Below are 27,157 nucleotides of genomic sequence, written 5' to 3'. Positions count from 1 at the left end.
GGGAAAATGAGTGAAAGCAAACAGAGGGCCAGCTGCATTTCTGAGAAGAGATCCCGTTTAACATCTGGTAAACAATCTGGAACTGCAATTCAGAGAGAAGGAAGTCTGCACATCACAAGGAGCCACAAGTTTGTTTTAAGTGACAAGCAAAACAAATGAGCCTCAGTAAGTTGGGCCTGACTGGTAAAAAGTTCCCAAACTGTCCCTAATCTAGTTAGCTAAGTTTCATGTTCTTTTCTCTGCTGGGAAGAGTATGGAAGGAAGCCGTCAACCAAGTGAACTTTAAAAAGGGATCCATGGTTTTGTTTTGTTTCTTTAATTCCAGACAAAGTGAAAATTCTCAGGTTACATCTGCAATGGTGACAAACCACAAGCCATGCTTGCTTATAAACGTGTTAGCGGCCCAGCCATAGTTTTTGTCTCTACAAAACCCTCGCTGCAATCCTCTCTCGTAATTTCTCTGGGATGCAAAATAAAGAGTTGCTGGTACCCCATCTTGCGGGATTAGTGAAGGATAATTCAAACAATAACCCATGTAAAGTATTTCGAGTAACGCTCAGCATTGCCTGAAGTCCAATCCATTTAATGGCGACTGGAAGGGACAATGGGAGAGGGAGGGAGAGAGAGAGGGAGAGAGAGAGGGAGGGAGAGAGAGAGAGAGAGAGAGAGAGAGAGAGAGAGAGAGAGAGAGAGAGAGAGAGAGAGAGAGAGAGAGAGAGAAGGAGGAGAAAGAATTTTTTTTCCTTGTTTTCCTGCTCTAAAAACTGGGTGCGTCTTATGGTCCAAAAAATACGGTAAATTAAAGAAACAATGATAATATGGGCAAAGAACTTTGGATATAATATAAAATTAGAAGACTGGCAAAAGTTATGGGAAAGAAATAATAAATTAACCAAAGCAGTGGCATATAAAGAAAATTTATATAAAATGTTTTACAGACGGCATATGACACCAGTGAGATTAGCAAAAATGTTTAAAAATACTTCAAACAAGTATTGGAAATGCAAACAAAGACCAGGTACTTACTATTATATTTGGTGGACATGCCCAAAAGCAAAAAAGATTTTGGGTAAAAATACATTTATGGTTGGAGAAAATGACTAAAAAACAAATAGACTTTAAGCCAGAATTATTTTTGTTAGGAATAATAGGAGCAAATTATGAGAAAGATTGTATATATTTAATTCTACACGTACTAACTGCAGCAAGAATTGTATTTGCCCAACATTGGAAAAATGAAAATTTACCAACTGAAGAAGTATTAATTAAGAAAATTTTAGAGTGTGCAGAAATGGACAGATTGACTTTAAAGATAAAAGAAAAAGAAAATTCAGTGTATTTTAGAACATGGAATAATTTCTATCAATGGCTAGAAACAAGAGTTAGAGAGAAAGGAACGTGATATGTAACTTTGAATATATATTAGTAAGAAGAAGACTATCGAGCGATTAATTAACATAATTGTTTATGCTAATTAACTATTATCTATTATTTCTTGTTAAACACATGAAGCCAGACATTATGCTGTTTGCTAAATATTGAGAATGTTATTTGGAAAAACCCCAACCCCAACCCTAATCCTCTTCCTCCTCATCATCATCATCGTTGTTGTTGTTGTTGTTATTTAAATTTATTTGCCATCCATTTCGCCACAAGGAGGCTCTGGGAGACTTACATCATAGAATCACATGGAATAGTGAAACAAAACAGTTAAGGTTTTAAATAAATCTTAACATTCCAAATTAATGTAAAATACTCACTTCCATTTCAACAATACTAAGATGATATGGTAAATTGTACATATTTTATTACAATTCTAACCCCATGGCTAAATGAGCACATAATCAAAAGAACAGAATAGGAGTAGGAACAAAAGGGACATTACCTGGATACACACTCGGAGGGGATGGAGTAGGGACAGCAATAGGGACGCCCACACTTCCACTCCCACTGTTCTCTCGACTGCTGCTCCTACTGCTGGGATGGCTCCCTCCGCTGCTTCCGCTGCTGCTAAAAGAAATCCAAACCACCAAAGTAACTATGTTCCATTCCCTAACAGGTAAACTGCAGCTACAAAACATTATAGGAGCTTGCTAAGTTTGCCATTTCACAGACCAATAAAAACTTGGTTTGTTTTTAAAATGTCTTGCCAATGCCTGAGTTAAATTAGGGAACATCATCCAGGATCAATAAGTACAGATGAAATGATCAGAAACAGCTTCAAGAGCATTTTCTAAAAATCTTAATAATATGGAACTTCGGTGGAAAGAAGTTGGTTTCGTCTAAAGTGCGTAATGCTCTTTGAAGTTAAAAAAAGTCTACGTATAAAATAGTTTTCTTTGTAAATGGTCATGAGAGCTCTCTAGTATATTCTAACATTTTTTTCCTTCTGTACTGCTGGCCTGTTCTGCAGGTTGATTCCACACTGCAAAAACTATTTTACCAAGGCTATTTTCCTGCTGTTACAATATGTCTTCTAAGGGTCAACAAAAATAAATAGTATTAGCCACATTTCAAGTCAACTGAACTACACATTTGTTCAAACTTGGCAGCACTTTCACAAGCTTCAAAATTTCACCACTTCACAATTTTGGACATAAACTTCAGTGTTGCGTTATTCTTGTTAGCAGGTACCACTTTTTTAGAAGCTAGGTATCACACGAGTTATAAAGAGACGGTAGGCAGTAAAAATAAATACATTAAGTACAATAGTATTTGTTACACAATGCGGTAATGTATTGTATATTGCTTTTGAACAAAACAAAACCTGTTCCAAGACAAACAACTTCACACTACACAACACGTAGTATAAGCAGCATGGTTTCTCTCTATCTCCCAATGGATTTCCCAGGAAATCACATGAATTTATGAAGCTCTAAGTGGAGAGGTGGGGTGGAGTGGGGTGGGGTGGTTAAAAGCAGATTGCTATAAACCGAGTTGTCTGTCTTAATTATTGTTAATATTTTGCGCAGGAGCAGAGTGAATACCTGTAAGTGCGATTCCTCTGATTCACAGAAGCTGTTCTAACAGGGCTCTGCTGCGAGGGAGCGATATTACGGGTAGGGCTAGGTACATAGTCATTTGGTACCACTGGAGGACGCACTGGCTCCAGTGTGCGATAGGGAGAGTGACGCCTACACAAGAAAAACATGTATGGAAGCAATTTCAGACAATGAAATACAAAGACCTTTTGGGCAAGGCAGTGCAGAAGTCCTGCTAGATTGTTCTGCTCAAAAATGCACAGGGCCGGATCCACTGCACTGCAGGAGTAGCGTATGTGTAGGATTTCCTTAGGCCCAGCTTTCCCAGCTGGCATCTATGTAGATAATTCACAAAGAGATCCATGCATGCCTGCCATAAACTATCCCTCCCTCCCTCTTTCCTCGAGATCGTTTATGTACTGGGGCAGAAAGGAGAGATGGGATTAGGTTTTATAAGAGGCATGCACAGAGTTCCTATTCCCCTTGATGGTCTATCATGCTACGTGTAACAGGCATCCCTAAGCAGAAGAAAGGAAGAGAGAATAGGATTCTTTGGAGTTGAAAAAATCCCCACATTATGGTACTGGGCCATGAAATTTTCTACTCATGTACTACAAGGTATTCAGGCTGGTCACTTTTTCCAAATATAGCCAAAAACAGTGTACAGCTATTCAAACTGCAAGCTCTAGCCCAAAGGCTTCCACAGAAAAAATGTATCTTATATTTCCAATAACTATGCAACACCTCTTGGTGATATTATGGATAAGTTTACGCTTGCAAGAAAGATGCCTTCAAACCCCAGATTGCAGCTTTTAAGTACCTTTATGCCAAGAGACAATTGTAAAAGTTAAAAGAAAGTTTTAGCTTTCCCCTTTACATTCTCTCCCTCCACCTTCTGATGTATAGGCAATTATACTTACCCAATAGTTCCTTTCCCTGACATTGGAGGACTGGGTGGTTTCTGGGTGGGTGGTGTGGTACGAGGCAGACCACCCATTTTCATATTCTGCGTGCTAACCTGTGTAAGAGGTAATGGGGAAAAATAACCTCACTGAAACTTAAATAAGAGCCCTTATTTGATCTTGATCTACTACATTAAAGAGACAAGGAAATGTGCAAATTTTTTTAAAAAAAACAAACTAGTCATACATACGTGTGCTATTTCTACCATTGTTTAAATTATTAAATTGTGGTTGTATATAATGTGATGGTGTAGTTTTGAGACAGAGTTTGCCTTAGGCCATCACATTTACATTTAGATCATTGGCAATGTGGCATAGTAAATCTATATTCATGAAAGTTGTTGAGCTTTCTAGACTCATCTTAGGAGTTTGAGACAAATTATCATCCCAAGAATGCAGTACTGTAGTTGTCTACTCCAATGAGATTGAAAAGTAACTGTATCTGAAAGATTTTATTGGCTGTGCCTTAATTATACTGTATGCATGTGAGTTTTTCAACTATGTGTAATCAATTATATGCTCAAAAGCTGGTTTGGAGCTTGATTCTCACTATGCATACTCTTGCTAACAAATACAAATTTACAACTGCATATTGTATGAAAATCCAATATGATTTTACTGCCTCTTTCAGGAACAATTTTCATTTCAGGAATGCCTTGCACGTAATTTTATTAGTTATTCCAAGAAATTCCTGAAGTGTAGCAGCTCTCATAATAAGTTTTATAACAAAATTGGAATGAGAAACATGAATCCAATTATCTTTTCAATCTACTTAATCACGTATCACCATTAAGGGGACACAAAGGTTTGCCGGAGTCAACAGCAACAGGAAGTAGTGATAAAGCATAGGCACTACCAATCCAACAGCTTCCCTTTGCCCTTTCCATATAAGGTCCTTTCATCATCATCATCATCATCATCATCATCATCAGAATTCTATTCAGTCCCTCTCCCTTAATATGGCTTGTGATGTAAATCTTGATAAGCCATTTCTCCAAGAATCATTGAGATAGGAGAATTCTTTTTTGGCATGAATTTGACCCAAAGAACAGGTACTAAATTTAATTTTTGTTACAATTATTTAAGATTGTTGAAGCCACAACAGAAATAAACTGTGTTATATCACTAACATCATACATTCAAAGGGCAATGGAAATTTCAAGCATGTAGCTTCTGAAGGGACAGTTCATTCTGAGCTTATAGGATAAATAATCCAATATTTAAATTAAAAATATATTGAAATGGGTTTCGTAAGCATTGCATATTGAATATAATTTTAACATTAAATTCACACTGATTTCACTGCGGTTTTGGAAGCTTCTAAAAATTTAATTCTTCTAGAAACCATATTATGATGCGCTATGCAGCAAAAGATAAATATTTACATTTATATTTATTATGTTGCTGGGATATTATTAATTTTTGTTCTTAATTATTTTTACCATGAATATTTTAATGTATAATTGTGTTGCAGGAATTTACAAATAAAATAAATAGTATACAAGACTGTAAAAAAATAAAATATTATCCTCACTTAACAGTAAATACCAAAAAAACCAAGTTATAATTAGTGCACTAATTACCTCAATTTTTTGGTTAATTTTACTGATCATATCAGTAAATCAAATTATATAAATGATGCTATAAATTCAAGGTATAAGGAAGTAAATGTCTCATGTTCAACAGAACGTTTTATGAAATAAACGGGATTTTTATCAATCATAAATAAGATAGAAATTGTGATGATTTCTCTGTAGATAAGAAAAAAGCTCACTAAGTGAAGGAATCACTAGAGTGTGAGTCAATCTAGGTTTAAGAATTAGGATTTAACATGGCCGTTGGAAAGTTATTCAACAATATTTCTTTACCATAAAAGCAACACTAATAATGCATTCACAGCGTCTGTAAATTTATGGGACACCCTACAGTTTAAAGCTTCGGGATCTATCTAAAAGTCCAAGAAGCATGGCATTCTGCAGCTACCGTTATAATGGAATGCTATGAAACCAGGAGGTGATGGATGCGGTATCTAATATTTGGATGGCATCAAATTAAACAAGATTGTCAATACTTTAGAATAGTTAACATATGCAGAATATTTGGTAATTTTAGATTATCTATATACAATATCCAGGGAATCAGTGCCAAATATACGGAAATAGGAATTCGGGATTACCAAATATATTCTAAGATTATTCTAAAAATCTTCCAACAAGTGTAAATGCATACGAGTTGCTTCACTATTCCTCACAACATCAGCAATATAGAGGGAAATTAATAGTGGTTTTGGTGACCTTAGTAAAGACCATATGAGACAGTTATGTCTGTGCCTATTGCTGATGTGCAGCTTTTATAGATTACCTCAGAAGTAAATAAGTCCTCCTTATTCTTATTTTTGGTAGACTGGCTTTCAGATATTTGTTAGATATGTAATACATTGACATTTAACATTGTCAATTGTGAATCTGTATTCACTTTCAGAAAAAATGGCAAAATGCCACAAAGAGGAATGCAAATATTCAATACCTTGCCATCAAAATATTTATCTGCTAAGGCATGAATAAAACAAAAAATTTGAACACAGTGCTCAACTTAACTAATGTTCAAAACAAAGATGTGTTTGGCATAAGTCCAATTTCTTGTCATCAGTTATACTGTCTTTTTTTAAAATCAATTTCCACATTATTAAATCTCCAACTCCTCCAGAGGCAAGGATACAGTAATATCCCTAAGGAGGATCCCACTTTAGACTCATAAGAACTCTGTAAACTACAGTACATTTAAGTGAGCTGAACATTATAGTTAGCACAGTACAGAACTTAACTCTGCACATACTATTTAATTACATGATAAAAGTCACTATGTAAACAAGCCAAAGTTGGCAGTACATGCTACTTAGTATGTAAATCCCATCATGTTCAATTCAGCACAACTTTAGGGACTCTACTGTCCCTTCATTTTTCATCTACATCTCTTATGGTCACCCACAAGGGACGAATTACCAGCACTGGGTTGAATTTCATGGGGACTGCTCACATTCTTAAAGCAACAACGGTTACTTATAAAGTATCATCAAAGGGCTCAGGATAATTAGGAGAGTCATTTTGGTACTTATAATATTGTTATATTGACTCCTACTTTATATTCCCCCCCCTCAAAAAAAAACAAGGGAAGAATTTTTTGTTGTATGACTCTGTCCACTCAATTATCTAATTTGTAGACAATTAGCTCTGTGCATTCAAGAAGTTGATTTCACATGGACTTGAGGCACACATTTTTCTGTTCTATATTACTTAACTGTAAACACATTGGTTATGAATGTAGTTTAAATATAAAAATACTCAGAACATAAAAAGTAACCTTAAATCTTACTATATATAATGAAGACAACAAAACACAGCAGAATCTATATAAACGTATATATTTCCAAAGGAACTACAATATACAGATCTGCAACACTAGCCTAATAGTAGGACTGGTGTAGCAGTTCAAAAATTTGCTTAATAATTGGTAGTATAACTTAAAAACATATAAAACAAACATGCCCCAAGTTATATTTGATTTTGCAAAATAAAATAAGTTTGCAAATTCAAACTTGGCTCATGAATGAGATCAAATCACATCATATAAATAATAATATATTATTACACAGGGGGAGAGAAGATCCGTCACAAACTTATATTTTTACATGTAAAATGTGATTGCTGAAGGCCTTGCTAGTTTTCTAGTTCTTTCAGCATCTAGCATATTTTTAAGATTCAAGAAACATATTAAAGATTACTTTCTTCCTATGAGCTTGGCAAGAAACAACATGCTCCCCATATGTAATAGTCTCAAATATAAGAATGAAATCCAGCCCTGATGTTTCTTACCTTAAATCTAAGCAACCACTTAATGCATAAATGAAGCAAATAAAAGAGGTAAGGAAGAAAAGCATTGAAAGGTTAGTTGAAATTTCAGGATATGAAGAAAGAAGGGAAAAAGAAAAGTTAAGCACTTAGCATCAACTAAATAATGTATCAATAGATCGTAGAAAGAGTGATTAAAGCAGAAGGTGTTATGAATAAAGGTTTTCAAAATGAATAACGTTTTAAAACATTAACAGAATTTGTTAACAAATTTGTTAACAAATAACAATGATAAATTGAATTCTAAATTATTATTTTGCACATGTAGCATATTCATTAATCTCATACATGCTATAAAATACTGAGAAAAGAAGTTCACCCAATATAGATTTTAGGGCTGTGAAAATCCTTCAGAAGAAAGTGGTTCAATCCATGCTAGAACAAAGCTCTCTTTGGATCATTAAAATAGTGGTATCTTTTTCCAGGCTCACATACCTACTGTGCCAGCTAACTCTATATATACTTGCACAAACCAAGCCACTTCCTGTTGCTTTTTGGCTTGCATGCACACACATTCAGAGACAACTGAGAACAGCTTCTGAAACAGCCACAAGTGTACAAAAGGACACAGCTGTTTTAATAAATCAAAAGCAGATTCTTTATACGTGATTCTATAATTATGTTCTGAAACACCTCGTTTGAAGGAATGCATTCAGCTATAACTGATTTGCTGTTTATCTATTCTTCTATTGCTAAATCTATTAAATATTCTGTTGAAGTACATACCCCTTGCCCATTTATATTATAAAGCTACTCTCAAATTAAAATCCTTCACTTGATTAAAAAAAACCTAGCAGCTTGTCACACAACAGGGCTTTGCAACACTTCAGATTTGAAGAGAAATAGATGCTTTGGAGCACACAGCATGCTCTCTGAACCAGGGTTCTCAAACAGGTTTCACAAGTAACTTATAAACTGGGCACAGCTTTTGTTTAAGACTTGCTGCTTTGCACAGGTAAAGTAGGGCATTATCAAAACCTGTTCTGACTGTATCATTTTCCGCAAATAATTTTTTATTTCTAAGTACTTTTATTCTGGTTTTTTATTTATAGCATTCATGTTACAGAATAATTAAATTAATGGCCTGTATGCTCCCTTAAGATTAGGTTTTATTAAGTCATTACCTCCACTATTCATTACCATTATCTTGTAGGTAGGGGCAGTGAACTGCATTTAATCAGTCTATCCACCAGCACAAGAGAAATTGTTGGCAAAGCAGATTTCCTTTTTCTGTGTGAACAATTCACACTCCTTAATGTGCTCCAGAGCATTAATGAATATTCCAGAACAGATTTAGAGTGTACAAGGAAGAACAGGAATGAACTGTTTTGATATTAGATAGAACTCATAATTATTACCAAAGATGATACAACATATCACATATATTTCTGTTATTGTTCTTACAAATTAACCTTGCGTTTCAGATATTCTTTCAGATAGTGCAAACTGACATGCACATATTTGATTATTGTTTGTCTCCGGGATGGCTATATTGAAAGAAAAACAGAACCAAACATGCTATCCCATAAATCAAAGGTGCTATGTTATTTCTACAATCCGAATGTTGTGTTAACAGCTACAGAAACTCTCGGTATTTGTTTTATAGAACCTGGAGACATGATAACTATAAGAAAAATAATTGTAGTTTATTCTATGCATCATCTTCACAATATGACTGTCCTATGCATGCAATATTTAGGAAATTCACTAATGTTTAAAGTGAGAATTTCATCAAAGGTTATTGTGCACTTTCAGAATAGTTTTATATTATAATCAACACAGTAAATGTTTTCACTGAAGATGGATTTAAATATATTTCAAATTTCACAAGCTTCACCGAAGAATCTGAATCATTACATTCTGGATTGTGAAGTAAACAGTAATATACTTAGTTCAAGAAGAACTTCACAAACAAATGCATTTCTTTGCAAGGCAAATAATTCCCCAGAAAATACCACTTCATATTATTTTGTCATTTCTGCTACTATGCTGGCTGAAAATGCTGCAGGTACTGTAAATTGTTTCTTTTCATATTAACTTTTTTCTTCTTATTGGTATTTTCACATCTTTTAATTACTTCACATATTTTAAGGTTATGTTCCAGAGACGCATGCAATAAATGAACAAACTTTACGCATGCAATTAAATGTGCAGCTACACAGTGCATGCATACAAATTTAATATGTAATTCTATCTGTAATTTAGCAACACTTAAATCATAGGTGTTGTTACAGCCACATACCCAGTAGATCCCAGATATTTTTATGGTTTATCTTACTTTTCTGTTTTAAAAGGATATTCAAAGATTAATTTTGCTTATTATGCAAGTCTGGAATTAACTGAGTCTAGAATCAAGAGAGTAGGCAGCAGACAAATCCATACAACAAATATAAATAAATTGGTCTGACCAAAGGAAAGATTAATATCATGCTTGCAGTAGTATTATAATAAGATTTTAGTTCACAAGCAAACCGAAAAGAAGTATTACGTTGTCAGTCAGTACTGCTTGTACCAAATCAAAATCAAGAGGGCACAAATGAATTTTATTTTTTGCTCATTGAGACACAAAGAACAATACATTACAGGATCAATAATATAAAAGGTAAACAAACCATGCTAGTAATTGGAGTAATTGGAGAATGCAAGGGAGCCTCTCCAGACAAACATTTTTGCATTCTTAAAACATACAGGCAGATTAATACATTTGAATTATTTCATCTCACCACTTACCTTTACCCCATGACCAATATCATCAAGAATTGTATAATCAATAGGTTTCCTGATATAACGAACAGGTCGCTCCAAGTTGGCTGGCGCAATGATTTTGTGAGTTCTTGAAGTGTTCTTGTTCGTAGTCAAGATGCCAATTTCTCTTCTAGCCACTTTTTCCTTGTGTATATCAACTGTCTGCAGGCAGAATGAATATATACGTTATAAGGATTTTTTAAAAATCATCATTAAATATCATTAAACAAAACAGCTACAATTGTTACATGTTTTATTTCTTTTGGTATCATAAAACAAATTTAATTTCATACAAAAACTTCTGAGTTATACAGAACAGTCCCTATACTAATGCTATATTATTAATTAAAGATAAAAAACAAATTCTTTTAAAGTACAAATTATAATTGTAGTTTGATAATTAAAAATAATAACTTACATTTTCATAAGATGCATTTTCCCTACCATTAAGTGAAGAGATATTCCTTCTAGAAATATGAGCCATTCTATGTGTACATGAATCATTCTATATGATTAATAGTGTTACATCAAGGATTCCTTCTGTACATTGATTACCTTGTATTATAAATACCTAGGTCTGCTGCTCTCTCAGATCTTTACAGAAATTTAACATTAGATACAACTGTGCAAAATACTACTTTCACTTACTGTCCCCAATATGGACTTCCTGGAATGAAAGGAATAATTTTATGCTTCCTAATATTGTTTTTATCTAATGTGAGACAGTGTCATGGAAAAAATTATATCTTCAGGTTGTAGAATTTTTTTCAAGGCTGCAGGTCCGAATGAACTCATTGCCATAATTGAACATTTTGCGAAACTGGCAATTTAGATTAAAAATTTTTAGCAAAACATCCTAAGGAAATAATAAAATAGTATTATTCAGCATTTGTTGCCAATAATAATACATTTCAAGTATGAATTTTACATGGTAAAATTCTGTCTAATGAAGATTTCTTTATTTCTAGAAGTTTTGAAAAAGTGGGCATTTCATTTCCTTCAAGAAAAATAATTATATTTTCCATAAAAACTAAAAGACAGCAGATTGTATCTGCCTACATGAAACAGTGTAATATTCACTGTATTACACTGGGCCTTAAATATAAAGTGACTAAATACATTATCTTACTTGTGAAATGTGGTTGATTGAAGATTCCATCCGCCTAAGCTGGGAGGCCTGGATATCCAGCATTTGCAGAACATTATTTGCCAAAGTGTTGATCAGATAGGCTACACTAGCTAAGGACTGGGTTGTATATGCTTTGGTTTCTTCTAAAGCCCGTTGTTTATCTGGTGACTAAAGAAAAAAATAATCAATCAGAACTGTACATTTTTCATATACATCCTGTGCATCTTTTTAAGCCAGTAAACATATTATAGTCATTTCCCACAATTTCTTTCCTAGGTCAAATTGTTCTTTCATGGTGTTTTATTATATAAATTGCTGGCATTAAAAAAGTTGAGAAAAAAATCAAGGAACTGGATTAAAGGAAAAACTGCCATACACTGTGTGTGCACAATTATTAGGCAAGTGAGTATTTTGACCATATCATTGTCAAGCATATTTTCCACCTCCAAGCTGTATAAACTTGAATGCTTAGTGGATATAAGCATATCCTGATGTGTATTTGTGTAATGAGGAATGTGTGGCCTAAGGAGATCAACACCCTATATCAAGGTGTGCATAATTATTAGGCAGCTTCTTTTCCTCAGGCAAAATGGGGCAAAAAAAGTCTTTCAGAGGGATGCAGCACTCTTGAAATTGATAAGATATTGAGGCATGATTACAGAACCATCAAATGTTTTGTTGCAAATAGTCAACAGAGTTGCAAGAAACATGTTGAGAAAAAAGACGCACATTAACTGCCAGATTTGAGAAGAATCAAACGTGAAGCTACCAGGAACCCATTATCCTCCAGTGCTGTCATATTCCAGAACTGCAACCTACCTGGAGTGCCCGGATGTACAAGCTGTTCACCATTGAACAAGACACATAAGTTGAAATGGCAAAGACAGCCAAGAAATATCTGATTTTTCAAAGCTTTTTATGGATGAGATGAGAGTGATTCTTGACGCTCCAGATGGATGGGCCTGTGGCTGGATCAGTAACAGGAACAGAGCTCTACTTTGACTCAGATGCCAAAATAGCATGGGCTGGTATTATTAAAGATGAGCTAGTTGGGCCTTTTTGAGTTGGACTCAAAATCAACAAATCAAACCTACTGCCAGCCATCCTTCCAGTTCATTTTCTAGCAGTTTCTCAAACCATGCCCAAATCATCCTAAGAAAATCAGACTATTTTGATATTTAAGGGTAGTTTTCAATTTGAATAAAAAAACCCCAAATATCTGAGCATTTTGCTAACAAATATAAGTACAATTTTTCAATTCAGGAGGGGGCATAAATGTGAAATTGAAGGACTATTGATGTGTTGGAATTTTTCCTTCATTGGGGACCAAGTAAGTAGCTTTTACTTTTATGAAATTTTCATAAATTTCACAGATGAAATCAATCATAATAATGCGTGTATCAGACTTTTTCTACAAGCTCTGTCCTACATTTTATATAACTGGTGCAAACTATTGAAAAACAAGGAATAATCTTCATCATTAGATTTGCAAATGTATTATAGCTGGGCAATGGAAATACTGTATATTGTAAAAACAATATGACTGAAATAACATTCAACAATGTCAAATCTCATTGATCACTTTTAACACACTCTCAGTATATACTATCACTAATGTGTTTGTCACAATAAAAATAACCCCAATATAAAATATTTTTAATATAATATTCACCAAAGATGGCAAAATTCCCTTTTTTAAAGAAAGGGTTAGACTCTAAATAAAAATGCTTAGCCCCTTTAAAACTTGTATTAGAATCTAGAAAATGGAAACAATATTTACATTTTTAAACATTATACTATCTAACTTGACAATGATGAAAATTAAGTCTTTCACAAATCACTGGCCATATGCCAGACACAAGCATATCTTTGAAGCAGGAAGTCGGAAAAGGCGGATTTCCTACAAGAGGTTAACTTATAAAGGATAACTCTCTCAAAAAAGCCATAATGCGGTTTTGAGGTGAAAATTTCCCTAGTTCAGATTGTATTAGCAAGGGTTTCTCCTTTTTTATCCATCTTGCCCCCGAAATGTTGCATAATTTATATAAAAATATAATTTTGTTATTTTTAAAATTACATGTTCAACTTATTCTATTTTGTTTACTCTTTATTTTTTCTAAAAAGACATCAAAGAACATCTTATAGTCAATTCCATCCACATCATTTGTCAGAGAAGTTATAGAACTTTTCTATACTACACATAATCTTAGCCAAAGAGACAAAAAAGAAAAGTTTAAAACTCTCCAGTAATACACAGGAATTTGTTATTGAGAATTCCTTGATACCCACCAATCTCTTGCATAAACTCACTCACTTTTTTCAAATGGAAAATGAAATATGGCAAAGTGAAATATAATTATATATTACATATAAAAAGTTAAGAGCCTTGTGGCCCAGTCTTTTCTTTGGAAATGTGCATAATTGTCCAAAAAGAGGAGAGGGAACACAAGTTGTCTTTAATTTGACAACTACATCCAGATAAATTCTGACAAAAAATGTTACTGTACAATCAGCAAAGCAAATAAAATTAAGAATTCAGCTTTCCTGCATTGCATACTATCAGCTTAATAGTGCTAGGTATATTCCACAGGTCGGCAACCTGCGGTCCGGAGCCGCATGCGGCTCTTTGAGCCGTCTCTTGCGGCTCCCAGCCGCCCGGTGCGCGCGCACCTCTTCCAACGGGCAGTGGTGCGCGCGCACCTCTCCAAATGGAGAGTGGCACCGCCCGTTTGGAGAGGTGCACGCGCACCTCCCCACACCTTTGGAGAGGTGCGCGCGTACCTCCGCGCGAATGGGCAGCGGTGCCGCTCTTTCAGGAAGCTGCCGCGGCCCGTCTGTGAAGCTGCCGAAAGCGGCAGCTTAGCAGACGGGCCGCGGCAGCTTCCTGAAAGAGCGGCGCCCCTGCCCATTCCGAGAGGTGCGCGCGCACCTCTCCGAACGACCGGAGTTGCGCGCGCACCTCCCCAAACCTTTGGGGAGGTGCGCGCGTACCTCCGCGCGAATGGGCAGCGGTGCCGCTCTTTCAGGAAGCTGCCGCGGCCCGTCTTGTGAAGCTGCCGAAAGCGGCAGCTTAGCAGACGGGCCACGGCAGCTTCCTGAAAGAGCGGCGCCCCTGCCCATTCCGAGAGGTGCGCGCGCACCTCTCCGAACGACCGGAGTTGCGCGCGCACCTCCCCAAACCTTTGGGGAGGTGCGCGCGTACCTCTGCGCGAATGGGCAGCGGTGCCGCTCTTTCAGGAAGCTGCCGCGGCCCGTCTTGTGAAGCTGCCGAAAGCGGCAGCTTAGCAGACGGGCCGCGGCAGCTTCCTGAAAGAGCGGCGCCCCTGCCCATTCCGAGAGGTGCGCGTGCACCTCTCCGAACGACCGGAGTTGCGCGCGCACCTCCCCAAACCTTTGGGGAGGTGCGCGTGTACCTCCGCGCGAACGGGCAGCGGTGCCGCTCTTTCAGGAAGCTGCCGCGGCCCGTCTTGTGAAGCTGCCGAAAGCGGCAGCTTAGCAGACGGGCCGCGGCAGCTTCCTGAAAGAGCGGCGCCCCTGCCCATTCCGAGAGGTGCGCGCGCACCTCTCCGAACGACCGGAGTTGCGCGCGCACCTCCCCAAACCTTTGGGGAGGTGCGCGCGTACCTCCGCGTGAACGGGCAGCGGTGCCGCTCTTTCAGGAAGCTGCCGCGGCCCGTCTTGTGAAGCTGCCGAAAGCGGCAGCTTAGCAGACGGGCCGCGGCAGCTTCCTGAAAGAGCGGCGCCCCTGCCCATTCCGAGAGGTGCGCGCGCACCTCTCCGAACGACCGGAGTTGCGCGCGCACCTCCCCAAACCTTTGGGGAGGTGCGCGCGTACCTCCGCGCGAACGGGCAGCGGTGCCGCTCTTTCAGGAAGCTGCCGCTTTCGGCAGCTTCACAAGACGGGCCGCGGCAGCTTCCTCAAAGAGCGGCACCGCTGCCCATTCGCGCGGAGGTACGCGCGCACCTCCGGTCGTTCGGAGAGGTGCGCGCGCACCTCTCGGAATGGGCAGGGGCGCCGCTCTTTGAGGAAGCTGCCACGGGCCCGTCTGCAAAGCTGCCGAAAGCGGCAGCTTTGCAGACGGGCCGTCGCCGTCGGGCAACCGGGAACCGGTTCCATCTCATTTTTTAAAAAATGGCAGCCGCGTGCGTCCGCGCATGCGCAAAAAACCTTTTTGCGCATGCGCGTGCATGGACACACGCACGCGGCTCCCTCTTTTTTTAATTTGTGATGGAACCGGTTCCCAGTGGCTCTTTTTCTTTTTTAGGTTGCCGACCCCTGGTATATTCAAACTGAAGCACAGCCTAGGCAAACACTGTTATTTAATTATCATTTACTGCTCTAAATGCTACTAGAATGGGCTACGCTACAATGATAAAAAAACTAAGTTTTTGAAAGCACAAATGCACAAGCAATAATACATAACTGAAACTACTGACAATCCGAACTTCCCCCCAAGATGATGTACTGAGCAGTGGAGGGATTTGTTTCTCCTGCCAACTAACAGTTGATTTTGCCATCTAAGCACATTCTTTGGCAGCCAAGTACCTATATCTGAATGGGAGCAGCTAGGAACAACCCTAAGAGCCTTGGTGGAGCAGTGGGCTAATGCCTCCTTAAGTAACACCAGCTGCCTGCAATTAGTGCAGGTTCGCATCCCACCAGGCTCAAGGTTGACTCAGCCTTCCATCCTTCCGAGGTAGGTAAAATGAGGACCCAGATTGTTGGGGGCAATAAGCTGACTTTGTAATAATGCCGCTTGGGTGTGTGTATGAAAGCCCTAATAAGCAGGCATATACATAGAATGAAGGCTACTGCTAAGCTTGTAAGCCGCCCTGAGTCTTCGGAGAAGGGCGGGATATAAATGGAATTTTAAAAAAAAAAGATGACCATGGACCCTCCTGGGAAAAGGAATCTTGAGGATTGCATTTCCCGGTAGGAGCAATCCGAAAATCAGCTCTCCATCTTTCCGCTGTTCAGCCTTTTTAAGCACACCTGTGTTTTTACTGCATAGTTTAAATTTTCTTTTTTATCCTGTTTTTTTTCCCTTTAAGGCTAATTGACTGGTTGAAGGCTGATTTACTTTAACCCCTTGCTGGATTTTAACGTGAATTCTTTAACGTTTTTTCACTGTGCTGTTCCAAAGTACTTTAGCTTTCTCCATACGGACGTCGACAGAGATTTCCTGGGTAATGAACGTGACTTGTTTGGATTTTCATTCGCATTGGATTTTTACTAAAGGAATTTTGCATTTTTTTAACTTTTAAAAAGCTCTGGTCTTAATTTTATAATGCTTCATACAAATTTTCTCTTTTTTCTCCATCTTTCTTTATTGTGAGAAATATCATCTCAACTTTCTCTGTGGCTACTTTGTTACAGTATATCTAACTCCCCTCTCTGTGAAATGAATCGTTTATATTTGGTTGTGAATGGGTTATATTAAAAAATGCAAACAATGTACCAACTTAAAATCGTCTCGGAAGCCTTTCAAAAAAGAACACTACAAGTTCGTATCAAAAACTTTGGTAAAAGGTTTGATAATACTGTATAATAAGAGCTGTCAATCAACTTAAAGACGATATCCAAACACAAGCAACTGTAGCCAAAGCAAACTCGCAACTGGATGGGTTGGAATCTAAATTGCTGTTGGCAGATTTGGAGGAGAAGGAACTTTGGAAACTGCAGGTTTGTTGGAGAAGGCTGAAGAGAATATGGATTTTACCTATTTGGAGCTAACAGAATCGATTAGTGATGAACTGGACTTTAAAACGATTCATGGTGACCAAGGAATGAACTTACTGTATTAAACTGAAAAACAATTTGGCCTGGACTTTTTGGGGGAAATGGATCAACAACAGAGATTTATGTTTTGGGGGAATTAGACAGAACTGTTGGGAAAGCTAGCAAACAAAATCTTAAGGAAAAGTTTTACTATTAAGAAACAAATGAGGGTGTTTGATCCCAGATGGATCAGGATAATGATAATGGTGATTTACGATAAGCCATTGTAGACTTTTTAGGACTTAAATACAATAATAGATTGTTAACAGAGGGCTTTGAAGTTTAACTTTGCTGCTGGTTCACCTTTTAACTACTATGCCTTTATATTTATATAATAAATAGATGACAGGTCAAATTGGTTTGCAAATAAAGGCTGTTGTTGTTGTTAGCTGTGAAGTTGTGTCCGATCGTGACCCCATGGTCAATGTTCCTCCAGGCCTTCCTGTCCTCTACCATCTTCTGGAGTCCATTTAAGCTCACGCCTACTGCTTCAGTGACTCCATCCAGCCACCTCATTCTCTGTCGTCCCTTTCTTCTATTGCCCTCAATCTTTCCCAGCATTAGGCTCTTCTCCAGTGAGTCCTTCCTTCTCATTAGGTGGCCAAAGTATTTGAGTTTCAACTTCAGGATCTGGCCTTCTAAAAAGCAGTCAGGGTTGATCTCCTCTAGGACTGACCGGTTTCATCGCCTTGCAGTCCAAGTCTTCTCCAGCACCATAGTTCAAAGGCCTCAATTCTTTGGCACTCAGCCTTTCTTATGGTCCAACTTTCACAGCCATACACTGCAACTGGGAAGAACATAGCCTTGACTATATGCACTTTTGTTGACAGGGTGATGTCTCTGCTTTTTAGTGTGCTGTCTAGATTTGCCATTGTTTTCCTCCCCAGGAGCAAGCATCTTTTAATTTCTTGGCTACATACCCCATCTGCAGTGATCTTGGAGCCCAGGAAAATAAAATATGTGATTACCTCCATTTGCCAGGAATTGAGAGGGCCGGATGCCATGATCTTGGTTTTCTTAATGTTAAGTTTCAACCCAAGTTTTGCACTCTCCTTCTTCACTCGCAACAAGAGGCTCTTTAGTTCTTCTTCACTTTCTGCCATTAGAGTGGTATTATCTGCATATCTTAGGTTGTTGATATTTCTTCCAGCAATCTTAATTCCAACTTTTGATTCATCTAGCTCTGGCTTTCTCATGATGTGCTCTGCATATAAGTTAAATAGGCAGGGCGACAGTATACAGTCTTGCCGGACTCCTTTTCCAATTTTGAACCAATCAATGGTTCCGTGTCCAGTTCTCACTGTTGCTTCTTGACCCGCATATAGGTTTCTCAAGAGACAAATAAGATGGTCTGGTACTCCCATCTCTTTAAGAACTTGCCACAGTTTGTTATGATCCACACAATCAAAGGCTTTAGCATAGTCAATGAAGCAGAAGTAGATGTTTTTCTGGAACTCCCTAGCTTTCTCCATGATCCAGCGTATGTTGGCAATTTGATCTCTAGTTCCTCTGCCTCTTCGAAATCCTGCCTGTACTTCTGGTAGTTCTCGATCCACATACTGCTGAAGTCTAGCTTGTAGGATTTTAAGCATAACTTTACTAGCATGTGAAATGAATGCAATAGTCCGATAGTTTGAACATTCTTTGGCACTGCCTTTCTTTGGAATTGGAATGTAAACTGATCCAGTGGCCAATCCTGTGGCCACTGTTGAGTTTTCCAAATTTGCTGGCAAATTGAGTGTAACACTTTTACTGCATTGTTTTTTAAGATTTTGAATAGCTCAGCCGGAATACTGTCACTTCCACTAGCTTTGTTGTTGCTCAGCTTTTCTAAGATTCACTTCACTTCACATTCAAGGATGTCTGGCTCGAGGTCAGTGACCACCTTATCGTGGTTATCAGGGACGTTAAGCTCGTTCTTGTATAGTTGTTCTGTGTAATTTTGCCACCTCTTCTTAATCTCTTCTGCCTCTGTTAGGTCCCTGCCATTTTGATCCTTTATCATGCCCATTTTTGCATGAAACGTTCCCTTCATCTCTCCAGTTTTCCTGAAGAGATCTCTAGTCCTCCCTATTCTATTGTTTTCTTCTATTTCTTTGCACTGTTCATTTAAGAAGGCATTCTTATCTCTTCTAGCTATTCTCTGGAATTCTGCATTCAATTGGGCGTATCTTTCTTTTTCTCCCTTGTCTTTCGCTTCCCTCCTTTCCTCAGCTATTTGCAAAGCTTCCTCAGACAGCCGTTTTGCTTTCTTGCATTTCTTTTTCTTTGGGATAGTTTTAGTTGCTACCTCTTGTACAATGTTGCGAACCTCCATCCATAGTTCTTCAGGCACTCTGTCTATCAGATCTAATTCCTTAAATCTATTTGTTACCTCTACTGTATATTCAACAGAGATATGATTTATTCATACCTGGGTGGCCTAGTGCTTTTCCTTACTTTCTTCAGTTTAAGCCTAAACTTTGCAAGGAGATGCTCATGGTCTGAGCCACAGTCAGCTCCTGGTCTTGTTTTTATTGACTATATAGAGCTTCTCCATCTTTGGCTGCAGAGCACATAGTAAATCAGATTTCTGTGTTGACGTCTGGTGATGTCCATGTGTAGAGCCATCTCGAGTTGTTGGAAAAGAGTGTTTGCTATGACCATTGTATTTTCTTGAAAAAATTCTATCAGCCTGTGCCCTGCTTTATTTTGTACTCCAAGGCCAAACTTGCCTGTTATTCTGGTTATCTTTTGGCTTCCAACCTTAGCATTCCAATCCTCCATGATGATAAGGACATCGTTTTTTGGTGTTAGTTCTATAAGGTGCTGTAAGGCTTCATAGAACTGGTCAATTTCATCCTCTTCAGCACCGGTGGTTGGGGCATAGACTTGGATTACTGTGATATTGAATGGTTTGCCTTGGATTCGAACTGAGATCGTTCTGTCATTTGGGGGATTGTATCCCAGTATTGCTTTTCCTACTCTTTTATTGACTATGAAGGCTACTCCATTTCTTCTGAGGGATTCTTGTATACCTGATGATCATCTGAATTAAATTCACCCATCCCTGTCCATTTTAGTTTGCTGATTCCTAAGATGTCGATGTTCAGTCTTGTCATCTCTTGTTTGACCATGTCCAGCTTGCCTTGATTCATGGATCTTACATTCCAGGTTCCTATGCAGAAAAAATCTTTACAGCATCGGACTTTCCTTTCACCACCAGATACATCCACAGCTGAACATCCTTTCAGCTTTGGCCCAGTCGCTTCATTCTTTCTGGCGCTACTAGTACTAGCCCTCTGCTCTTCCCCAGTAGCATACTGGACGCCTTCCGACCTGAGGGGCTCATCTTCCAGCATCATATCGTTTTGCCTTTTGGTACTGTCCATAGGATTTTCATGGCAAAGATACTGGAGTGGCTTGCCATTTCCTTCTCCAGTGGATCACGTTTTGTCAGAACTCTCTGCTATGACCTGTCCGTCTTGGGTGGCCCTGCACGGCATAGCTCATAGCTTCATTGAATTACGCAAGCCCCTTCGCCACGACAAGGCAGTAATCCATAAAGGGGGCAAATAAAGGTAGAAGTTTATAAATTTTGGGCCTGCTTCGCAAGGGGGGGAAACTAATATTGTTCCAATATATTTATCAGTAGTCAACCAGGAGGGGATTCTATGTGTGCGTTTTGTTTTTGTCTTTGCACCTTTTTTCTTTTCTAATGCTTTGTCTTTGTCTTATTTTTGTAAATTTGGGTCTGTGTGTGTGTGTTTGTATTTTACCTTAGTTTTCCAAATAAAATAAAAATGTATTCAAGGAAAATACCAACAAACTGTAGAAAACATTAGGTTATTTGAAGTTAATGCAAGTTATGAAATATTTGCAAGTTCTTGTTGGTATTAATTTTTACCAATTTTTACTGGTATTAATTTTATGAACAAAAAAAATAATTATTTAAATGTATTCCAAAAAGAATCTATTTCTAACAATTATTCATATTTTTCTTTTTGTACAACAATCATTTATACAGATAGATGCCAAACTTGATGATGCTGTTTCCAATGAAAAATGTTTCATGAATGTTGAGTTACTTAAAAATAGTGTAACAGCACTCAGAAAATGTTAAGACTGAGTTACACTGATCCTGAAATCTGGATCCACATTAGAAGTAGCGCAGTGATGATAAATCTTTTGACTCGGTGTGTCAAAAATTCAGAAAATGCCTGACCTGACTCTGCTGGCATGTCATACTTTATCTTTCTCTCTCTCCTTCTCTCACACACACAGAGGGAGGGAGGGGTAATACATTATTTAAATTTATTATTTAATACATACATACATACATACATACATACATACATACATACATACTTATAAATACAGTCCAGTGAGAGCTGGGCTGCAAAGATTGTGACTGACCTAAGACCGGAGCCAGGGCCAAACTGGGAGCAGCAGTTAGCCCCAGTAACACCCAAAGATCGGGACATGTACATGACACCACATAATGGCATTAACCAGCATGCATGGAGCTAGTTTCGCAGCGGTGGATAACATGAAAGCATGAACTAAATGAACTGGCAAGTTCAGGCATCCAAACTACTCTGTGATTACATTGTATATTTCCTGGCTTCCAAACACATAGATATGAACTTAATAGATATTTTTCTAAATGCCTATCCCAAGGCAGCTCTGGGCCGTGTGAGGTCTAGAAACTTCAGAAAATGCCCTTGGGTAACCTTGCAGCTTCTGAAAAGAGTGGGAAAGCACATCTCATTCTCATGTACATTGGGGAGACTCTAGGTACCTGACGTCTTGCGCAATTTCCAGACTCCAGAGGCCTTGTGTGTCACCAAAATCAATATGGAGTGTCACCTATGACACATGTGTCATACGTCCATCACTGAACTAGGGATTGCCTCAATTTAAAATCTATGATCCACACAGGATGTTCATAGCTTTTGTAAGCAGTATTTAAATCATGAGTGAATGCTCATTGTAATTTTGAGTAAGTTTCTGTCAATATGCAGAATGTTTATATGCATTCAAAATAATCACATCTATTTTCATCTGGTACAAGCGGTGAGCAATTAGTTTCCTGCAACCTGCTGTCCAATAAAAAAAAATATTTACACATTTGTCAAGCATGATAAACTACAGCATAAGTTAAGAGTTTTCTACATGGAAGGAACCTCTATGAAATTTCTAGGGCAACACAATTTCAGGCATTCTGCTCCTCACTTCAATGAAAAGTATCTTTACTTTCAATTGTTTTACAATGTAGAATCATTCACGTCAGAAATATACCTTCTGCTTGGGTGCAGAATTTAGACACAATTATTTACATGTAAAATTTGCACCAAATCAAGAAAATTGTTGATTCACTGTTAATGTATTTACTTTATTTATTTATTTATTTTTAAATTCCATTTATATCCCGCCCTTCTCCGAAGACTCAGGGCGGCTTACAAGCTTAGCAGTAGCCTTCATTCTATGTATATGCCTGCTTATTAGGGCTTTCACACACACCCCCAAGCGGCATTTTTACAAAGTCAGCTTAATTGCCCCCAACAATCTGGGTCCTCATTTTACCTACCTCGGAAGGATGGAAGGCTGAGTCAACCTTGACTTATTATTAGTATTACTGTACTGTACTGATTGCTAAAATGCCCTTTCCATTCCAGGACATCGTTGTATCTCTGTCGCTATGGTGCCATTGCCCCTACAGCTTTCCTCCCTGATCTAGTGGTGTTATTTGTTAGTTAATTATGTATGCTTAGCAGTGCATGTGAACAAAAATGGACCAGAACATTTATTCAACAGTTTTTGAGAAAGGCTTCTATGCTTAATAATTCGAGTCCTCTTGCTCCACCTCCAAGACCAGCAGCAAGAGAGTATTATTCCTTCAATCGTATTCATTTGTGACAATTTGCCATTATTACTTCCCCTGCCCTGAAAACTAATACTACAAAAAAATTTAATTTGAACAGTTCAAAAGACTGGATTGAAAGAATATCCTTCCTATACCTAGCACCGTGACCTTGAACGATAGGACCACCGTTCACTGACAATCAACCAAAAAGGAAACCTGCAAGCATGCATGACCTCTATGATGTGTTTGTATTATTTCACTGATTCAAGGTGATAGCTAAAACTCATAACCAGTAACCAGTAATAAAAAACCACCCCAGGTACTAAAAAATAGCAATTATCTGTTGTGACATTTCCAAGTATTTTTCCGTTAGTATTACGTAATTATGAATATCTACCCCATGTTTATATAGTTTAACTAATATTTTTTTGTTATTCTCCCCATATCATCTATGCCTTCAAAAAGAAAAACAGAAAAACCACATTGCCCATTTATTCCATTTCTTAAGCCCTAATAATTCTGCAAGCCAACAGTCTCCATGTCTAAACAGGTCAAGGTATTTTTCAGGAATGTGCTATAGAGCTTCCAAATACCTGGTCACTTTAGGATTGGGCTGTGACTTTACAACTATCATGGGATTGTCTCAAACTGCTTATTAACCCTTAAGAGTGTAAAATAAACTCCTGTCCTATTGTTTTATGCAGAGTATGGAACTATGAGATCTATAAGAAACAATATTCTAATTTAAATTGCCACTGTTCTCCACAGGGATGGTGGTAAAGTAATTAAACTAATCTTCCCAACAGATACTTAATCATAAATGTGGTTAGTATTAAAATTTTGTTCTCTTCAGAACGGTGGAATGTTAAAGCTAGCAAGAAACTAAATGAAAGGAAACAAATTAAGCTTACGAAAACCCATATTGTTCTAGGACCAATAAAACACAAATGAAAACATCTTATGGCTTATTTCTCTACCATATTAGCAAATCTTTCCCATGAGATTAATTACTAAAGTAAATTCTTACTGGAATAGTAATAAATACTTTTTGTTCAGTTCTCCGAAGAAAATACCACCTTCAACTTGATGTATTCGAGATTTTTTAACACTTGACTAGAACACAGGTCTGCAACCCATGGCTCCAGAGCCGCATACGGCTCTTTCAGCCGTCTCCTGCGCCTCCCAGTCCTCTGCCATGTGCAGTCCAAAAAAAAAAAAGTGGGACTAAAAAAGTTCAACCAATCAATTCAAATATGCAGGGTAGGTGCATATCTCGCCTTGGCTCCACTCTTCAGTCAAACCCTGTTCTGCACATGCGGACACATTTTTTGCGGCTCCCAGTTTTTCCTTTTGTGAGGGAACCGGTTCCGAGTGGCTCTTTCACTGTTTCAGGTTGCTGACCCCTGGACTAGAACTTCCAGGAAAAACATATTCTAAGAAGATTCTTTTTGCTAAGAATCACAATAATTCACTATGATTAATTTCAGTTTAAATTATGGAAAGACTCCTAAGTATGGGTCATAAAAAGATCCTTATCCCCAATCTCAATACTCTAAAAAAAATGGCCAAGCACATGCTTATGTCAAGGGTTTTAAATATCAATACTAACAACTTGAACTTATACTAGAAATGTTTTAGAAGCCAATGAAGTTTTTGTAAAATTAGTAAGATGATTCTCACAATCTAACCACAAAGCTTTTTGCATTATTATCAACGTATACATCCAGAACATTAAAGAAACCTAGAGCAGCTAATCAAAACTACTCTAGCGTACTTGGGCCTCCTGTAAACTAAGAGTACTTCCAGACTATGTACTTTTTCTTTAATGCAATCCCATGCAGGGTAGAACTGTTTACCCAATTAATGGGGTTGAAATTCAATCTTCCTTGAACTACCATCTTCATGAGACGGCTATAATAATCAGTTCAGTTATGCCACTCAACTCCAAATCTTTTAATAACTTCATCAAGTGGCTTGATACAGATGCTCAGTCATTTGCAGGAATGCAGAAAAGAAGTATTAATAACATCTTGGTTTTTACAGTTGACTAGAACTTACAGTTGACTAGAGAAAATACATTCTTTAACCAAGACACTACAGTTATAAGATGATTCTTTTTGCTAAGAATCAGAAAAACAAAAATGCAAATGTTAAGACAGCACTCAGAATACCTAAAGTGAACAGATGTAATTAAAAAAACATTTCCAGAATCAAGCTACATAAAAGAGTGGAGCCATACCATCCTCCAAATCTCAAGAGCCAATCCAGTAAGTTAATAGCATCCAAAGCCAAGCAAAGTATAGATAGTCCTTGACTTACAAGTTTTCTTAGTCACCATTCAGTTACATGGGCACTGAAAAAAGGGACTTATGACTGTTTTTCATACTTACAACCATTGCAGCATCCCCACAGATGCTTGACAACTGACTTATATTTATGATGGTTGTAGTTTCCTACAAGCAAAGTCAATGGGGAAGCCAGATTCACTTAACAACCATGTTACTAACTTAATAACAGTGATTCACTTAACAAGTCTAGCAAAAGTCATAAAATGGGGCAAAACTCACTTAACAAATTTCTCACTTAGCAACATAAATGTGGGGCTCAATTGTGGTCATAAGTCGAAGATTACCTGTATCAAGGAAAACCCTCAGACCTACACTTCTTTTGTCCCTGCTCTGGAGCAGGTACATCTGTCAGGAGAACCAAAGACAATTTCAGAACCAAACCCTGCCCCGAAACATCTGAAATTACTACTGTCCCAAAAAGCTATACCACCAATAGGACAATAATAAACTGCAAAAACATGACTTGGAAAATAATGCCAACTTATGTTAATAAAAGGAAAAAACTCCCTAAATTGTATTACCTCTCAATGGTTATTTTTATCTAGATTCTAAAACATTTAAACTGAAGATTATTTTGATGTTATTTGTGACCCATGTACAAAATATCAGGTATGAGCAAGACCGTAGGATTTATCAATATATACAGCTGAATTCCCATGCAAATACTGCAGCCAATAATCAACATTTGGTGGGGGGCAGGGAAACAGCATTATTTATTTATTTATTTATTATTTGGATTTATATACCGCCCCTCTCCCGAAGGACTCGGGGTGGTGTACAGGGCAATTAAAACACTATATACAACACATAATATACAAAAATTAAAATAAATTAAACCAAGTAGCCCTAAACAATAAAACACATTCTAAAATGTAAAATTTTAAATTTTAAATCTAAAATCCCAGACCAAACTGGATTTCTGGCTAAGATGACAAAATCTCATCTTGTTTCTTCCTCCCTCCCTCTATGAATTGTTAATAATCATACTGAAGCCACTTGTTAAAAACTAACTAGCAAACAAAAACATTTATTAAATTGTCTATTAATTTTGGAATTTTAGAGATAACATATCTTGTCATCATAAGAAGCAACTTTCCCGTCTGTCTCATCTACTTGTTTCCTTCACAATCAGGAAAAACTCTTTACAGTATCAGTTGGTGATCCCATTTTTAAAGGCCAGAATCTTTGGCTAACTCTGAAGGCATTACAGTTTTGGCAAGTAGCCCAACTGATTATCAATCTGGAGATACCCAGGAAGCTATTTTTACATTTGAGTTACTATCCAGAATTGAGCCAAAAGGGGTTACAAATTTTGAGTAGTTGGTTGTACTGCAGTCAATAAATAGGAATCTTTCAAAATAAGCATTAAAGTGTTAAAAAATACAGACAATTGCATTAGTATTATTCAAAAGAGGTGGAAATATAATGCCCCGAAAAAGGATTCCACAGACCATGGTGAA

At 37.7% G+C, this 27,157-nt stretch overlaps 1 protein-coding gene across 5 annotated transcripts in view; it reads right to left on the bottom strand.

Moving 5' to 3' along the window:
* The window catches only part of ABI2 (abl interactor 2), a 61,630-nt gene that overhangs the window by 17,440 nt on the left and 17,033 nt on the right, over positions 1–27,157 (bottom strand). For 2 of the 5 annotated variants that reach the window (XM_083367159.1, XM_083367156.1), the window contains exons 2-6: positions 11,726–11,893; positions 10,582–10,758; positions 3,902–3,999; positions 2,988–3,134; positions 1,886–2,010 (exon numbers count right to left, since the gene is read on the bottom strand). In XM_083367159.1, coding sequence (XP_083223285.1) covers positions 1,886–2,010; positions 2,988–3,134; positions 3,902–3,999; positions 10,582–10,758; positions 11,726–11,893 — 715 coding nt within the window. The remainder of the gene's footprint in view (positions 1–1,885; positions 2,011–2,987; positions 3,135–3,901; positions 4,000–10,581; positions 10,759–11,725; positions 11,894–27,157) is intronic. The other 3 variants (XM_083367160.1, XM_083367158.1, XM_083367157.1) reach the window with 2 other exon arrangements.

This window comes from Vipera ursinii (genome assembly GCF_947247035.1).
Source record: "Vipera ursinii genome assembly, chromosome: 1".
Classification (NCBI taxonomy): Eukaryota; Metazoa; Chordata; class Lepidosauria; order Squamata; family Viperidae; genus Vipera; species Vipera ursinii.
This window is presented reverse-complemented; position numbering and strand designations above follow the sequence as displayed.